Genomic DNA, 16,966 nt, shown 5'->3' on the forward strand with positions numbered 1-16,966 from the left:
GAATACAATTTCATGATAATCCAAACAGTGCCTGAGTGGAGGCACGTGAGTGTTGTTACAAACCTGGTTACAAACGGGGACGGACAGGAAGTGATGTCCGAGGTTCAGAGTTGAGTTTTAGCTTGGTATGGGTGACAGTCACAACTGTAGCCTGTGTTAAAATTCCATTGTTCCAGCAATCATCTGGTTCTTGTGTGTTGCCGAACATTACAGTAACACTGTCACCAGTTTTACACAAAATGAAAAATGTTATCAGGGACTGCCTGCTTATAACACCATCCATTATTTAGATAGTAGTAGTTGAAGAATGGCATTTTCCTGTGAGCTATCAATTGTGCTATTCTAAACAGTATTAACAATGCACTCACAACCCCTACCCCAGATCATGAAAAAAACATGCAGAGCGTGAGCTATGTCACCCTTACAGGAACACGTTGTCATCATTATCACAGCTCGGAGTGTTAACAGAATAATTTGGTTGTGTGAAAAATTAGCCTCAAACTCAGACCTCAAAATGCTTGCTCAATTTAACATTTTTATTTTACATATGTACAGTATGTCACTGGCTGTGTTCATATTCACATAGAACATCAATGCTATGGGCTGATAAAAATATCAAGCTATATTTACACTGGAAACCAGGCAGTAACATGACAATAACGAGAAAGACCAAATTAATGCACGATTAGTTTTATTGAGCACTGAGAAGCATTGTGTTTGTTGATAATGTGTCTTGAAGCTAGTGGGTGTTAATCAAGACAAAGTTACATGCTGCATGACCTTTCATCTTAGAATCAAAGCGTCCATTTATGCAAAAAGTTTTACTTTATTGATATGATAATGGCTTTGGAAGTAAGCTTCCACAATGGATAACCCACAAACGTAACAAAAGCCCATTCAGATTTCAGGCAGATTATAGAATTAGTGTGCCCTGCTGGTTATGATGTGGCCATTAAAAGGCGGACATGACACTCATCTGTGATGCCTCCAACATCCCACTGCATTCTCTTTACTGACACTAATAACAACAATACAACAATGCATTCTCACTTGGAGAAATGAGTCCCTGTGATATTGTGATGTATAGCAGAAAAGCATAGGTGCGAGTTTGTTTATCACCATTTCAACCAAAATATTACCCAATAAACAATGGAAACCACTTATGGATGCGATTTTAAAAGTTGGGAATTTACTGCAGACCACAAAATACAGGGTATGTGGCAAATTCACCCGTATTTCTCAAATGCCAAAGGGTGAGAGAAAAATATCAATATTACAATATGTTGCATCATTATGTCTCACCGCTCAGTAATGGTACATCAGCATCAGATATCAATACTGTACAGTAATCACAATTGTGTGCTTAAAGACACATTTTTTATTTAACGTGATGAGAATCCCGCAATGTACTGCATCTGAATAGACAATGTTTTCTTACATTTTCTTTGAATATATTAATTACCACTCAATTACTGTAATTCTTCTGCGATTCCCATTAATATACAGTGGAATCTTGTTTTTGTTTTTTGTTAACGTAAAAAAATGTATGCCAAAATTAAAAAAATTCTAAATCTGCCTACATTTTCAGGTTAGCACAAAATATGGTATGCATCTTGTCATGTTATGGATACACCGCATCATTTAATATGAGGATACAACATTGTAACAACATTTATAGGTCGGAAAAGTGGAAAGAAGCATAATAGTATTTTTATAACAAATGTCACCTGTATGTATGTAATCAGGAGTTTGTTCAAAAATGTTAACACAAACGCATTTTTATAGTTTTGCAGCTGTGCATAAAACAATTCTAAATGCATATAAATTCTGAATTACTTTTGAGGTTATTGAGGTGAGAAACGCTATTGAATTCAACTCATGGCAAACGGGAAGATGGTGTCCATGTGGTGTTCCACTGCCTCAGAGTGTCTTTGTGGAGAGTAACGTCATGCATCACGTCTTCAATGAAGGTAAAAGTTAAAAATGTTCATTTATCCACTTGATTTATTGCTTATATGTATATTTATATGCATTTCTAATAGTTTTTTTTATGTAAAACTATCATTGAAAACTTGTAAAACATGTTTAGTGCTAGCATTTTTGCCTTTCTGAAATGGATTAACTGTATTTACATTATTTATTAGGGAGAACATTTATGTGGTTAGCGTCTGTTGGACTTTGTGGAACAGACTAATGACGCTGACCAAGATTCCACTTACATAATCATTTGTTTTGTTTTTTTAAAAAAAGGTTTCACTACACATTTAAAAACAAAGCCTAGAGCTCAGTCACCTACAGGAATGTAAGATTGATGATTTTGATTTTTTCCTCAGCAAATAAGCAAACCTGGCGTTATAGCTTGTTAAAATGTAACTATAATGATAGCAGTGTAGCTCACATGGCTATGCCACTGTTGCAAATGTTTGTGTCCTGTACCACTCATGATATATGTGATATATGGCATCTACAGTGCTGGACAAGCACTTAAGAGCGTGCTACAGCTACAGCCACGTAAGCCACGCCAGCTGGCTCTTTCCCTTCCAAGCCCCTGTTTAAAATAGTTGAAAAACAGTACAATATGGGACCTTTCAGGTGATGTTAAGGACAATAAAGGGCAGGCCGACTTTGTAAAACTCCTGAAGCTTCCACCTTGCAGTTCAGCATTTAAAATGAGTTATTTTCGAAGCAAGTCTCTCTTAGTCCAACAATGTTTCATCAGGCATATGGAAATCAATCTTTCTGTATAACCTTCATGGGAATTATATGCAAGCCAGAACTGCATTTTCTAGATGACACACTCCATGCAGTGTAAACGACATATTCTCTTATCTTGGAGGGAAAAGATTCACATTGCATGAATAATTTCCATCTAGTCCTGACAAGTGCAGTGAACCTTAATTTGCAATGCTTGATTTAACATTTGTAATTCCCTGTTAGGCGAGCGGCGACATTCAAACTGGCATCATCACAAATAGGAAATGGTTAGGAACGGATATGCGATATTAATATGGTTTAATAATGTCTGCTTGTTCCGCTGACACTTAATAGTTTTATATGAATGCGGGTGAATAGGAGGCCATTGTGTATGAGAGATGCATATCAAAGAGGCACAATTCCAACGTTTCAGATAATGAGGTTTGTGTGTTTGGAATTGAGCCCTGAAAGAAATTTGGGATGACTCTGAACGCTCGGTTTCACTGACTTTCTGTGACATCACAGGGAGCCGTACTTCGTTATGTGGGCGTGCCAGGGTATGCCTGCCCCTCCTCCCTGCTTTGCACCACTCTTTTGTGGAACACTTCACCATGTTTATTTTGTATAAGTAAGCGGTTGTCTGTGTAGCATTATAGAGTGTGCATACAGGGAGCATCTAACCTGCATGCATTCAAATTACAAGCTCACTGATGTCTGGAGTTACTAATAGCCTTTTTTACCACAATCGGTGTCGCTCGATTTTTGTATGCCAATATCCTAAACAAATGATTCTATTCACTGTCAGTGTATAAGAACACCAAGGATGGGTACACGTGCAATGTTCACAGTGTGACGTTTGCTTGTCCTCTGTGTATTGTGTGGGGTGTAAGGAATGTTGAATGAAATTTTATTCCCAAAACCCTTTTACACTTTTTCACATTAGTGGGTTGTACTTTTTCAGACTGCCATTTCAACAAAATACATTTTCTGCAAGAGGCAGTGCGTGGATAAAATATGTTGTGTCAGGTGCGTTTCAAATTTGACTTAATCAGCAAGAAAAGGATCCCAAAGATACACATGCTAGCGCTGAAATATGTACGGTCTCTCAGGCGGATACTGTGCAGGTTTGTGCATTCATTACACAAATGAAGACAAGGTTTCTCCAAATTTTGTACAGCAGCACTCAGAGTAGCAAAACCGTAATGCAAGACTGGGGAACATTCAGATATATACATTTGGGAAAATGACTCTAATGACTCTCCTCCTGTTGCATTAGGAATGGACATTATAAATAATATTTCTTTATTTTTTCTATGACATCCCCTCACTTGGTATAGTAGCAATTCGGCATAAAGCTGTGACAGCTGGAGCTTTTTTGTTTTCACATCCTCAGTGGAATATCTGCCTCAGCACATCCTCCTATAATCACCATGTTAAAAAAGATCATTAGTGCTAATTACCATGCAAATGCCTCTGTTATTTTTTTCTTGCTCATTAATATTATTTGGAGAGGTTGTTACCTTTGAGCACAGCACTATGTAAATAAACCCTACATAAAAAAGACCTGACATCCTCTTTCTTTGTGGTTTACTGCAGGGTCGTTATTCAAACTGGTCAAATATCTCTTAGGATGACACAATTATGTGGAATTATGTGCTATTTTCTGCCCATGAGCCGAAGCCTAACTGGGTTTAAAAATGTCTTTCTCTGGATGAGATAGAAGCTTCTCTGATGTTGTGATCAAAGTTCTGTTCGGACATCTCTGATCTGTCTGTCGCAGCCTAGTCTCCTATTAATAGACATCAAATTGCTTCAAAACTCTAACGGGTGCATGCTGGCTGTTATCGGCGCCTGGCGCAAAGGTTTGCACAGCCTTCAGGTGTTAATTAAATCTCCACTGACATTCCCTCATCCTGCCCTGCAGAATAAGCTGTAGTTGAATCATACCAAGGTGCTCTCATCACACTAATTTTGCTCAAGAGGGAAAAAGAACATTCTCAAGTGGCAAGAGAACCAGCTGAGCTTAAGGCACGCTGGTCTGTAAGCGGCGACTACTTTGTGGAGGGTTGGGAATTGATTTTCTGACCATCCTCAGTGGCAATTGCTGACCCTTGTGGTATGGATGTCTGTACATTGGGGCCCTCACAACCTGAGCCATTTCACACACATACTTATCCATCCATGCGTTTTCTACCACTTATCCTGGTCAGGGTTGCAGTGAAACTGTCGCCAAACCCAGCTGACTGTGGGTGAAAGGCTGGATTGGTTGCCATTCAAACCATCACAGGGCACATTTAAACAGACAAGCTTGACATCCATCCACCCATGCCTATGGTCAACTGCACCAGCAGCCAGTGAGATATTATTGCAGAATGACTGTACAAACAACCTTTAATTATCCAGTCTGACTCTCTCTATGCTTTTCTATACTTTTAAGAACTTCCTCTTTTTCTTCCACAATCCTTCTTCCAGCAGGGGAGCTACTCAGATCGAACCTTGAAGTATAACTCCATATACTGTATGTATCATACGCAACATGCCCTCCCTAAAAAGCCTCTCCAGTACCGTGCAACAGAAAATGTAATATTCTAATTCAGTACAAAACTCACTAGAGACATAAACTCTACTTTACCTTCAAGAGAGAATATAAACAGAGATAAACAAAAACTGTTACTCTGCATAAACATATGCAAGACTACACATATGCGCAGATGCAAGGCAAACTGTACTTCCAAAACCTCATAAAAAGCTCATAAAATCATTTTACAAAATTGCCATGGAAGACGACCAGTCCAGGGTGTCAGCTTGGATAGGCTCCAGCATACATACATCTATTATCCTCATTAGGACAAGCAGCATAGAAACTAGATGGCAATGGATACTGCTCCCTTGTCCATGCTCAGATCGCAACAATCAGACACTTCCAGACACTACGTGGTGGGTAATACAGCTCTTGTATTGGATTGCTTCATATCATTCAGTTGTACCAGTTGGTCTTTATTGCATGGAGTCATGACTTCAAACTCCGCTATTTGCCCAACTGTCAATCCTAGTTGACTTTCATGTTTGACCCATACAAGAAATGATCTTATCGTTCTCCCAGCCAAACAAATGACATGGAAATTGCAGTGAAAGGATATGTTGGGGGGTGTTTGCGGGGAGACGGAGCCCATGGTCTCATTTACATAAGGACAAGATAACAAACCCAGACATTACCGGAAACAGATTTATCAGGGCTATCTCATGAATAAAAGATCCCACAGATTTATAATGAAGGTTTATTGTATTTACTTGGCCTTGATCTTATAAAGATCTGACAAATATATCTCCTCCATATTTAAATAGCCCATTCTGGAGAATCAGGAGGCTTAATCTGAGATCTCTAGCTAAAAAAAAAGAACATTTTATTATGCAGCAATTAACGCTGAACAGACCGGATGTATGTTGAGCAGTTGGATGCAGCCGCTACATTTTGTAGCAGATGGGATGGAAATGACACACAGTAATTGCTGCTTCTTTCATTGCATAATGCTCATTTACAGCATATGGCCTCATGCCCATGTCTTAAAAGGTGCATACAATCTTCATTCTCAACAGATATTTTTATGTATGCAGCACTAAATAGTTCCAGTCACTGTTTTCTACCACTTCTTATAATACACATTATATTATACACAGCATGCATGTAGGCTTTTGGAGTGTTTTGTTTTCCCAACCAGGAATATCTGCTGTGTTCATAATGCAAGTTAACAGATTATTCCATCCTTACTTTTTTTATTTTTCAGCGAGTGATCATGAATAGAAGGCAGCCATTACAGAAAGAGATGGTTCTGTTCTGTTTGTATGCGATACTCTGTGACTGCCATCCTTAAACCACACACTGATTATCATTTCAATGAATTCTATGTGTGGGATTTCTTCTGGCACTCCCACATCCCCACAGGACGTATGTTAGGTTAATTGGAGACTCTAAATCATCCATAATTGTGAAGGTGAGTGTGAATGCTTGTTGTTTTTGTGACCAATCCAGGGTGTACCCCGTCTCTCGCCCAAAGTCGGCTGGGAAAGGCTCCAGCTCACCTATGAGCCTAATAAGCAATATAAAATAAATAAAATGAATGAAAACGAATGTAAATGTTATCTCTACTGATAGTTCTGAATGGATTTCCACATATTCTCCCTTGAAGTTAAACAAGACAAATAGTGGAGCATATTTTATTCCACTTTTCTGTGGCTTTAGTTTTTTTTTGCAAACCTCCAATAGAAAATGTTAATAGAATTTGAATTCCTGAACGTATTATAGCTTTTACTTTTTTACTTAGAAATTTGTGGTTATACAAACTTATACCGTATTTACAGTGTGTAAGCCCAACTTCGAATACTGCGGCTTCTGTGGGTAAATTATGACTTCAAATCCTGTGACATCTCCTATGCTTCAGAACTGCTACTAATCGTTTAAGTACTGTTCTGCTCACGAGTCAATGAGGAAACGGTACCTTTGGCAGGACCCAATCATGAGCTACAAGGAAACTCAAAATGAGCTTGTCAACCCATCGGAAATCGCAGGAGGTCATTACTTAATGTAACAGTCTGACTCACAGCTCCATTTTACAAAGATGAGCTCTCTTTGGTGGCTTGACAGCGGCTTGATGACAGCCTGGTGTGCCCAAATACCAAAAATAAATGTTTCATACATTCATATGTATAACATGTTCAAAATGCTGCAATATTTTCTATATGGCTTATCCTGCTCAGTATTCGGGGGCTATCCAAACTAACACCAGTCATTCACATGGCACATACAGTCCCTAATAAAATGTGCTTGGACGGTAGCCAAAAGTTACTTGTCAAAAGCTGCAGAATTATTATATACATTTAATTTGTAGATGTAGTCTCCGACAAAGATCGGCGCTTCCTGACATTCTCAATGTCTATTTTGGCATCAACATATCTATTTTGTCATAACAAAAAAAAAGTACTCCACAGTGCGAGAAGAAAGAGGAGATTTCCTAGTCCATCCAATCCTGGTGTCTGGTGTATGGAGAAGGTCTATCCAGACTTCTCATTACAGACACTGCAAGCTCCTGTAATGACTGCATGCATTTACAAATCACCTCACACATGAAAGGTGGGGGACGACAACAGTGGACACAGGCAATCCCATTGTTACCAACTCCTGTGATAAGAGCATTTGAACATTAATGCCTGGCAGCAACTAAAAGACATCCCTTATGTAAACCCCTAACGATGCTGCTGCATGCATTCTTCCATTTGTTTAACCTGAGTATGGAATACACTAAATAAATTCAAATGTGGGCTGCATCTCTGGTGGAAAGCAGCGATGAATGCAATCAAAGCAACAATCATCTGCAACATTCAGTGGCACAGCGGCATGAGATTGTGATGGGTCGGCTGTGTTTGAGAGGCTCCTAGCATGCAATATTATATTTATTACCAGCAGGCCATCACATTATAGTATAAGTCTGAAATGAGTGGGCCAAGCAGGTTCTCCTAGATATGGAATGTTTGTACTTACCTGCACTTAGGGAAATAATATTTTGGAGAGTAAACTCTTAAAACTGCATAGTACTGAGTGTTATTTCTATTTAATTTGTATTTTATTGTGATATTCTATCAGGCACCAGCCTAAAGCTCCATATGTATATGCAATATGGTACCATGAGCAGCAAATGCAAGACAAATAGGATCATCTGACCTTCTCTCCACATTATTGGGAAACTCAGGTGGAAAACAAAGCCATTGTACTGAATTGGAAGAGGTAAATCAGAAACACAGAGTAGCGGGTGTGCATGCGAGGGTGCGTGCACGTGTTTGCACTGTGTGCATGTCTGCAAATGAACACTCTGATCAGGTGCCCCTTGGCTGAAGTGGAGCATGGCTATGAATATCAATTTTTGCACTCATCATTTGGTAGCCCCCTCCGATGCCGTACCTGACACAAAAGCCAATCAGCTTTCTGTGTGTGTCAGCATTTGCTAAGAAGCTGAACGGCTCAAAAAAGGAGGGAGCCTCCCTGGACCAGGCTCCTTCACTCAAGGGCATTGACAGATGTGTGTTGTGAGTTTTTGAAGTGTGTGTTCAACATTTTTAGACTCAGGTAGCAAAGGAGCAGTGAATGTAAGCTAGGCAGAGGCAATGATGTTTCCATATGCAGAAAAAATGGGTGGGCCACCACTCACCTATGGGAGATGGTACACTATACACCAGACAAAATATAGTACTCTCTCTGATGAGTTTGTCTGAATTATTATTCGTCTCAATTAATAGCATTGCTGATATTTTACTGAGCAACCAGCTTTTGGTTGCTCAAATGGTTACAAATTATGTTTTGTGGTATTGTCACAAAAAAGCAGAGTTAAAGGAACTGTCCGATTTACATTGGTCTCTTTGTAAGTGTCATTAATCCATTCCAGAATGTCTGATTCAACCCAAAACTGACTGTAACCAAGGCAAAGTTTTCTCATATGTTGTAGACACCCACACAATCTTTTGCACAAAAACATTTCATAGACAATAATTAGTTTCACATGCAGAAAATAATGCACAAATAATTACCAATGATTTTTACAAAGGAGGGGAATTAGAGAAGATTATGTTTAGAGGGCAATTCCTTTTTTTAACTGTTAACAAAAAAAGCAGAGCGGTATGTTAAAGAATTTTTTACATAAAAAAGAAAGCTTCTAACATGACATATGAAATGGAGAAATGAACATCATTTTCCCTGTAGTGTATGCTTTTTCCTTTTTTTTTAATTTTCAAACCAGCCACTGCTTGCCTTAAATTCATCAACAAACTCACTCATTGCAGGTGTTTTCTTTGTTAGATCCGCATGCAGCATCTTGGGCTGTGTGGTTTGCTTGCAAATATGGATTATACACATGTGCATGGGTTCTTGCAGGCTAGGAATAATAGCACACAATCCACAAATACTGAACTACTACATTGATCTTGTATAATCACTGTCCCTGCATTCATGTGTCCACCAGCCCCATTACATGACAGGGCAATTTCTCCTCACAGTCCCAGCATGAGTTGCAAGGTACTAAGTAGGTCTATTTGAAAAATGTCCCATTTTCTTTCTATCAATTCAGCTTATTTTCTAAAACAGAAAGAGCCATAGCCAGTCCAAACCACCCATTGTTCTCAATCAAAAATAATGCCTTTTCACTCTCTTCACATATGAGTAATGAGAAAGAAGAGTGGGGCAACCGCAAGTCAGCAATGACACAAAAACCCCATTGTGCACACTGTGGTCTCATTATCTGCTGCATCATCAGGTCTTCAATATTAGCTGACAATAAGCACTCTAGCAGCGGTCCCCGACCTTTTTTGACCCACGAACCGGCTCATGTTCCCACAAATCTCTGGATTATTTATTATGTATTGTGAAACTAAGACAGAAACAACATCAAATGAAAAGTACAAAAAGATTGGCACATTCACTCACAGGCACATTCTGTTTTGTGCAGTTTTCCCAGCAGTTTGATTATGGGTGGACGTACTTATGTTGTCGCTTCATGAAAGTGTAATGGCTGTCCCAATACCTTTGTCTATATATTATGTAGCACAATGTCATGTCATGCTCTTAGAAAAACTAAATTCTTACCTTTTGTCTGATCTCCTCTTCCATTTTGACTGGGGAGCCCAGCTCAGCTACCTGTCTGACTCCTTCACTGGCCAAGCCTCCGTACTCCCACAGGACATAGCTTCTTGAATGGGATGCACCAATAATGGCAGACCAGTGATTGGCACGACCTGTGAAAATAGTCAGTTTTGTTCCAAATCATGGTCCATTAGGGATATGCGAATACACCACTCTGTATCTGTATCTAAATGATCTGTATTCATAACTGTAAATGGACTGGCCAGGGCATAAACCGGAAGTGTATATCATATATTGTCTACTTCACCACAAATGTGGACCCTGAGTACCAATAGCATATCTTGAGAGTCATCAGGCCATGTAATGTTGCTCCCAACCTCACATTTGAAATGCTGGTGCCCCGGTGACCACTAAGCATGTAGTTCTGCTCTTGTGGGTTCTTAGGTTTCTTGTAATAGGTGATCCTTGGAGTTTCTTCGACCTCCTGAAGAGCTCCAACCAGCCTTGCTTATACCACTGCCATTCAAAAGACATCACTGACGAGTGTCATTCAATAAGATGTTTGCAAATTCGAAGAAATAATAATTAGGACTAATTGAAAATTCTCATAATTCCTTTCACCTGTGTCTATAAATCCAATGTTACTGTTTTTTCCTAATGAGCATAGGTAAGCATCCTCACACTGGCCATAAAAAAGACATGTTATAGTATGGTCCTGCTTCGAGAAAAAAGCATTATGTGAGCTTTGATAATCTAATCAGATCCCAACATAAAAAAAATGGTAGCAATGAACATGGAGGAACATGGAGGAGTCACTTCCATACCAACTAGCCCTCCATAAGACAGTGAATTAGGGTTTCCTTCGATCTAAGGGTTTATCTTCCTCCGCTCTCAACAGTATATTGATCCACTTGGTAGGAATTTGAACAAGAGAAAGGCACAGTAATCCTTGAATCCATCCACATCCTGATAGTGAGGCACAAGGTTATACTCACACATCTCACTTGAGTAGCAAACTTGCAGTTTCTGAGTTGCGGGGCCGTGATCAAGATTAAGGCTGAATCCTAATTCTACCCCTCACCCCCAATCCTACCCCTTACCCCTAGGTTTTGTGCGTTTGCAAAAATCAAGTGGTGTCCCAATTCTCCTAAAACCGAATACAATGCATAATCACTGATTTTTTACGGTAACATCACTCACACATGTTTTATTAGATATTCAATCATCTGCTACGTAATGTAAATATTCCCCATGTTTGGAAATGTTGGTTGTCACTAGCTATAACTAGCCAGCTAACACCCTTCAGATTAGACAACTAGACAATGATTAGATAGCAACTAGGCTGCTAACTGTAAATTGTATTTTAAATTCATTCTTTTGTAAGGGTAACGTGATAAAAAGCAGGTCAGGTTTTCCTTACGTGGGTAGTCTTTGGGATGAATCTTCTCTGACCAGTTCCCATAGAAGGTGACTCTGTACTTGGCTGTTCCACAGGCACAACAGTCCAGCAGAGGTTTATCTGTCGAATCTCCATACAGAGATTCTGCACACAAATGAGAAATCGTGGGGATGAGATAAGGATGAAAGATTAAAGGCTGTCAAAGTTACATGAGGAGTTCAGTATGGCAGCCATTGTATGTAACAGAAGACCTCTAGCTTAAAGGAAAACTGCACTTTTTTTAATCATCCACAATCCTTATGTGAGACATGGACACATGTATGTCTCTCTTTTCTGTGTGTTCTTAATATATAAACACAGCTACAAAGATGGAGCTCAGAATACACGTAATTGGTTAACCTATTCTGCCTATGAAGCCTTCTCGAAAAAAATGAAAAGAATATTCCCAGCAACATTTAATTTACATATAATGTGATGTGCATATTAACCAAGCTACAGCGACATTGTTGTGCTGAAGAATTTTGTTACTGCCGTAACGGGATTCACGCACACGTTGGCACTACCAAAAGGTAAGCCTACATATAGGAGCTGCCACTACTGCTGCTGTGTTTTTTAATTTGGAAGAGTGAATATTAGGTGTAGCGTTTGCTTATGCAAAATACATTTGCATTGCAACAACAAATCAATACTTAAAAAGGACCAAAATAGGACACAATACTGTAAGTAATACATGTTAACATGAATGTATGTATATTAAACCATTAGACCTTGTTGGAGGTTTTAAAACCTGTCTTTGTGTGCGGCAGAGGTGTGTCCCATTAGGGTCCCTTTTTATCTGTTTTTATATCTTTAGAATGCCCAAAAAAGAGAAGGTTTGTCCACATCAGGATTGTGAATGGCAAAAATCCCCCCACCCAAAATAAACTTTCCGTTAAGTGAGGAGCCAGAAAGAGAGAAGAAGTTGGGCATGAGAAATGGGGGTACGTGCTTCTTTCATATGTTGCTCAGTGTAGCATGTCACAGGGTGAATGGCAATTACAGTCATCAAAACCAAGAATGAAGCAAAGTGATGTGCAGCCAAAATGAATCTACCCACAGGTGTATTAGAGGAGCCAGAAACTGTCAAGGAATACTACCTTTTTCACACATCATCTTAGTGAGTGAGCCTTCATCCTGGAAATAGATTATCCTCTTCTGCACAATGCTTGCCCTACACAAGCACAGGATAGGAGGGTAGTGAGGACTTTTTCAGAAACATCAAAGGCGTAAATCAAACTTTTATATATGAGAAATATACATACAATACATAAAGAGACATTTATTTGGTAAATTTTGAGAATGACTTAAAGTTGTATGTGAGAAAATGACAACTTCAGTACATTAAATGAAATTGTTCATTGCCTTGAAATTAATTTTTACATAGAATTTTCTATTGTTTTTTCGTTGTTTAAGGCCAGTATTGGGAGTAACAGCAGTAAACTGTGAAAGTGAAATGTGATGTGCAATGAATGGACCGTCCCAACATTCACAGAGTCTGACGCTCTTTTTAACTGCATATTCTTACAAGAACACTTCAACCCTTGTGCAACCCTTGCACACTTTCACTGCATTCGCTACACATCCACAAAACACTCAATATCACAAGCGAGGCGTATTGACGGCCATCGGGACTCCAAACATCAAAACAAAACAAAACTAATTATATTTCTGAACGAGAAATTCTGTTACTAATTCAATTATTTTGGGGGGAAAGTAACTAAGGTGTTTTTTAGGGTAATTTGCCCAATATTGCTAAAGACTGAGGATACCCTGCATGCATTGCATTTAAGGGGACCTATATTCCACGTTTCTGACCTATAAATGTAGTTACAATGTTGTATTATTGTGAAACGATGCCCTGAAATAACTTTGGGCATGTGACCAATCATAGCGGAGTGGGTGAAATAAATTAAAACAGACCGTTTTGGCAGGAAGCAAAAATCTACGAAAATACAGCTGGAATAAGTGTGCGTTATTGTGTGCAGCTGCTCTATAGGATACCACAACTCAATACAAAAGGGTCGAAAAATGAGCATAATAGGTCCCCTTTAAATAAAATACTTGTAGCTCTGATAGGCATGAATTCTGAAGTCCACTTCAATGTATGCAGTGCAACCTTATTGCTTCCTGAGATGGAAGTAGGACCTTGTACAGACTGAGCTGTCAAAGAGTCTTGTTCTGCTGACTGCTGGGGTCGTGACATGTAAATCTGCCTCAAACAAACTTTTTCAGAAGCCAACACATGAGGCCTGAACACAAGACCCCTGCTATCAATTGTAACATGAGCCCTTCAGGCAGTGATGGCTGCAGGCACGTTTCCTTTAGTCTACAAAAAACAGTCCGTTTGAGTTGAACTTTATTCTACTATTTCGCAATACACTCATATTTTTCAGTAATCTTCTCCACAAACCCATAAAAGTCTTCATCTTCTGTATCTGAATTGAAAAGTTGGCAATTTCACCATTAAACCTGCAGGGTTCCCTTTCATCATTGTGGGAGTCAGTTTTGCTTAAGGTTGAAGCTATCAAATATTTTGGTAATCGACTATTCTACCGTAAGTTTTGTTGATTAAACAAGTCATCGGAAAAAAACATATTTTTTCTTGGTTAAAGCGGACCTATTATGCTTTTTGCATTTCTCTTACCTATAAATGTAGTTAGAGTGTTGTATTCTTGTGGTAAATGATTTAAAATTTCAGATAATGAGATTTATGCATTTGGAAGTGAGCCCTGAAAGAAGTGTGAGATGGCCCAAAACGCTCAGTTTCAAAAGGTGTTGTAAAACTGCCCCTTTGTGATGTCACATAGGGGCGGACTTCCTTATATGGGCGTGTCTGTAAGCACATGAGCTCTGCTCCTCGATTTGCTTGCTAGCAAAGCTACATTTGTTTACAATTCTGACCCCACAAGTGGTTGGAGTTCATGGTTTCCTACCAGCAAAAGAAATTGATTTTAATCACACTGGACTGTTTTGTAAACATGGGCTGGACACTTTTCCAAAATTATTTGGTCATGTGGACTGAGCAAGCAGTAAGTAACAATTTATCAGTGTCCAACTGATTTTTGAAAAAATTAAATGCTTTAGCGTGCCTTTTAGTGCAGAAAATACGGTATGTTGATTTTCTTTTATATTTATTAATGGGTGTCGTTAAACTGGTGATGACACCAGAAATTAAAAACGTGACCAAGCTATGAATAGTTATTGGTGATAAATTGAGAAGGTGCAAAAAATACTAATTTCAAAGTCCTTAGCCTAATCTTTATTTGATTCCAAACTCAACATACTAATGTGAGCCAGTAGTTTGAGTGGGACAAGAGATAAACATATATATTAGTTGGGAGTCATAGTCATTCAACAGTGAATGCCCCATTGTGTTTTTCTTTTCCAGTCTTTCGCATCAAGAAGATGAGCTAAGTGGTGATGGTGACCTTGCTAATATTGACTTCTGAATTAAATATCCCTCCAATAAGCCAAAAATATATTGGATTTGATTTCAATAAGACTGTGAGGCACAACTTTCTTACTTTACAAAGGCAAAGAGATCACTCGCTTGCACGCCAAGCCATTCTTCAGAGCATTCATTTTCATCTTCTCATACCTGGCTCATACATTCTCAAACACACAAACGCTGTCCTTGTCAAGCTAATTCCACAATGTAACATATTACATTTTATATTACAATGTTAGTCAGTGTGTTGCACTACTTGTGCATTACTTTTGAGTTACCGGTAGGCCTTCTTTCATCAAGTAGATGGCTCTAAAGTATGACTTAGATGGTTTTTAAAAATTAATTTTAATGCAATTGTTGTACTACTTAACAGAATTTGCATGGTTCGCTCTTTTTACTGTTGTGTTTAGAGGGACACCATTTTTTCCACCATCTGTGAAGGGACAACAGATGCAAAAAATCCCCTTTTGGCTAATTTTAGACCATTTGCAGCAATGGTAATGTCCAACAAGTGAAATGACCATTCATACCTATGGACAATTTGGAGTTGCCAATTAACTTAGCATGTTTTTGGAATGTGAATGGAAACCGGAGTACCCAGAGAAAAGCCACGCGTGCACGGGGAGAACATGCAAACTCCACACAGAGTTGCCCGAGGGTGGAATCAAACTCAGGTCTCCTAGCTGTGTGGCCTGCGCACTAACCACTTGGATCACTGTGCAGCCTTAAAGTGGTAAATGAACTAAAATACAAATGTAAGGCATTCAAATGACGCTAAAATGCTGTATGAGTATTCTACACTTGTCATTAGGTGTCAGTAATGTTATAAACTACAATATATAAATTTCTATTATAAATTTCAATATATAAATTTGGATTGTAGCAAGTAAAATATTACCAAAATGTGATAACTAATGCCTTTCATGATTGCATTAGAGCCAACAGTGATAATTACTGTAATTATTTTATGCCCAATACAGCAACAAGTGCTCAATTTAACAATTAAACAGCAAAATTACAGACTTTGTGTGTGTACCTAATGTTGTGGCCAATGTCGATGATTAAAAGTTTGAATATGAAGACAAGTGGTGTCTTGCCAAAACAACCCCTATAATGCAGATAAAACGATTAAAAGTAAGCGACGCCACCAGCACTCCTCTAATTGTTCACACTTTAATTCAATCTCACCCCAATTTCATATATCTCATTGAGTGTCGCTCACACGACTGCGCCGCTTGCCCACTTTGCTGGGCTGGCCAGGCAATCAAGTGCAGCAATGCTTACTTAACATCCAATTTAAATTCTATCTCACTTTGCCGGGTCCACACCGCAACCGATCCCAATCACCCTTAAAGTGCATTGATTTGAAAGAGTGCATGTGCGTTTGTGTGTGTGGGAGATAAAATAATATATTTTTCGTACAAAAGCACTTTCAATTTAAAGCTCAAATAGATGTGAAGAAGAAAAATTAAATTCTCATTTGACCTGCTCAGGCTCCAAGCAGATATTAGACCTGAATTTATTTCTGTCAGCGCTTCTTGCATATTAAAAAAAAAGAAACAACAACTTTCCGACAATGCATTGGGAGAAATGCACAAAAAGCAAATGATAATGGCACCTTGATGTCCTGTCATTGAAAGAGTTTGACACCTGAATGTGGTGGTACATTCACTGATACACCGTCTCGTTCAGAAGGCCCATCAGAAAGCGGTGCACATATCTCACACCGGAGGGAGATGAGGAATAAATTGCTTCCCACCTC

General features: G+C 38.9%; 1 protein-coding gene across 1 annotated transcript in view; it reads right to left on the reverse strand.

Moving 5' to 3' along the window:
* spon1a (spondin 1a) overlaps positions 1 to 16,966 on the reverse strand; it is a 48,704-nt gene that overhangs the window by 19,008 nt on the left and 12,730 nt on the right. Inside the window, exons 4-6 of the mRNA XM_058088625.2 lie at positions 12,854 to 12,927; positions 11,739 to 11,861; positions 10,322 to 10,470 (exon numbers count right to left, since the gene is read on the reverse strand). Of these exons, the coding sequence (XP_057944608.2) occupies positions 10,322 to 10,470; positions 11,739 to 11,861; positions 12,854 to 12,927 (346 nt within the window). The remainder of the gene's footprint in view (positions 1 to 10,321; positions 10,471 to 11,738; positions 11,862 to 12,853; positions 12,928 to 16,966) is intronic.

Source organism: Doryrhamphus excisus, linkage group LG13 (genome assembly GCF_037039965.1).
Source record: "Doryrhamphus excisus strain RoL-2023G ecotype Guam linkage group LG13, RoL_Dexc_Guam_v1.1, whole genome shotgun sequence".
In the NCBI taxonomy this organism is placed as follows: Eukaryota; Metazoa; Chordata; class Actinopteri; order Syngnathiformes; family Syngnathidae; genus Doryrhamphus; species Doryrhamphus excisus.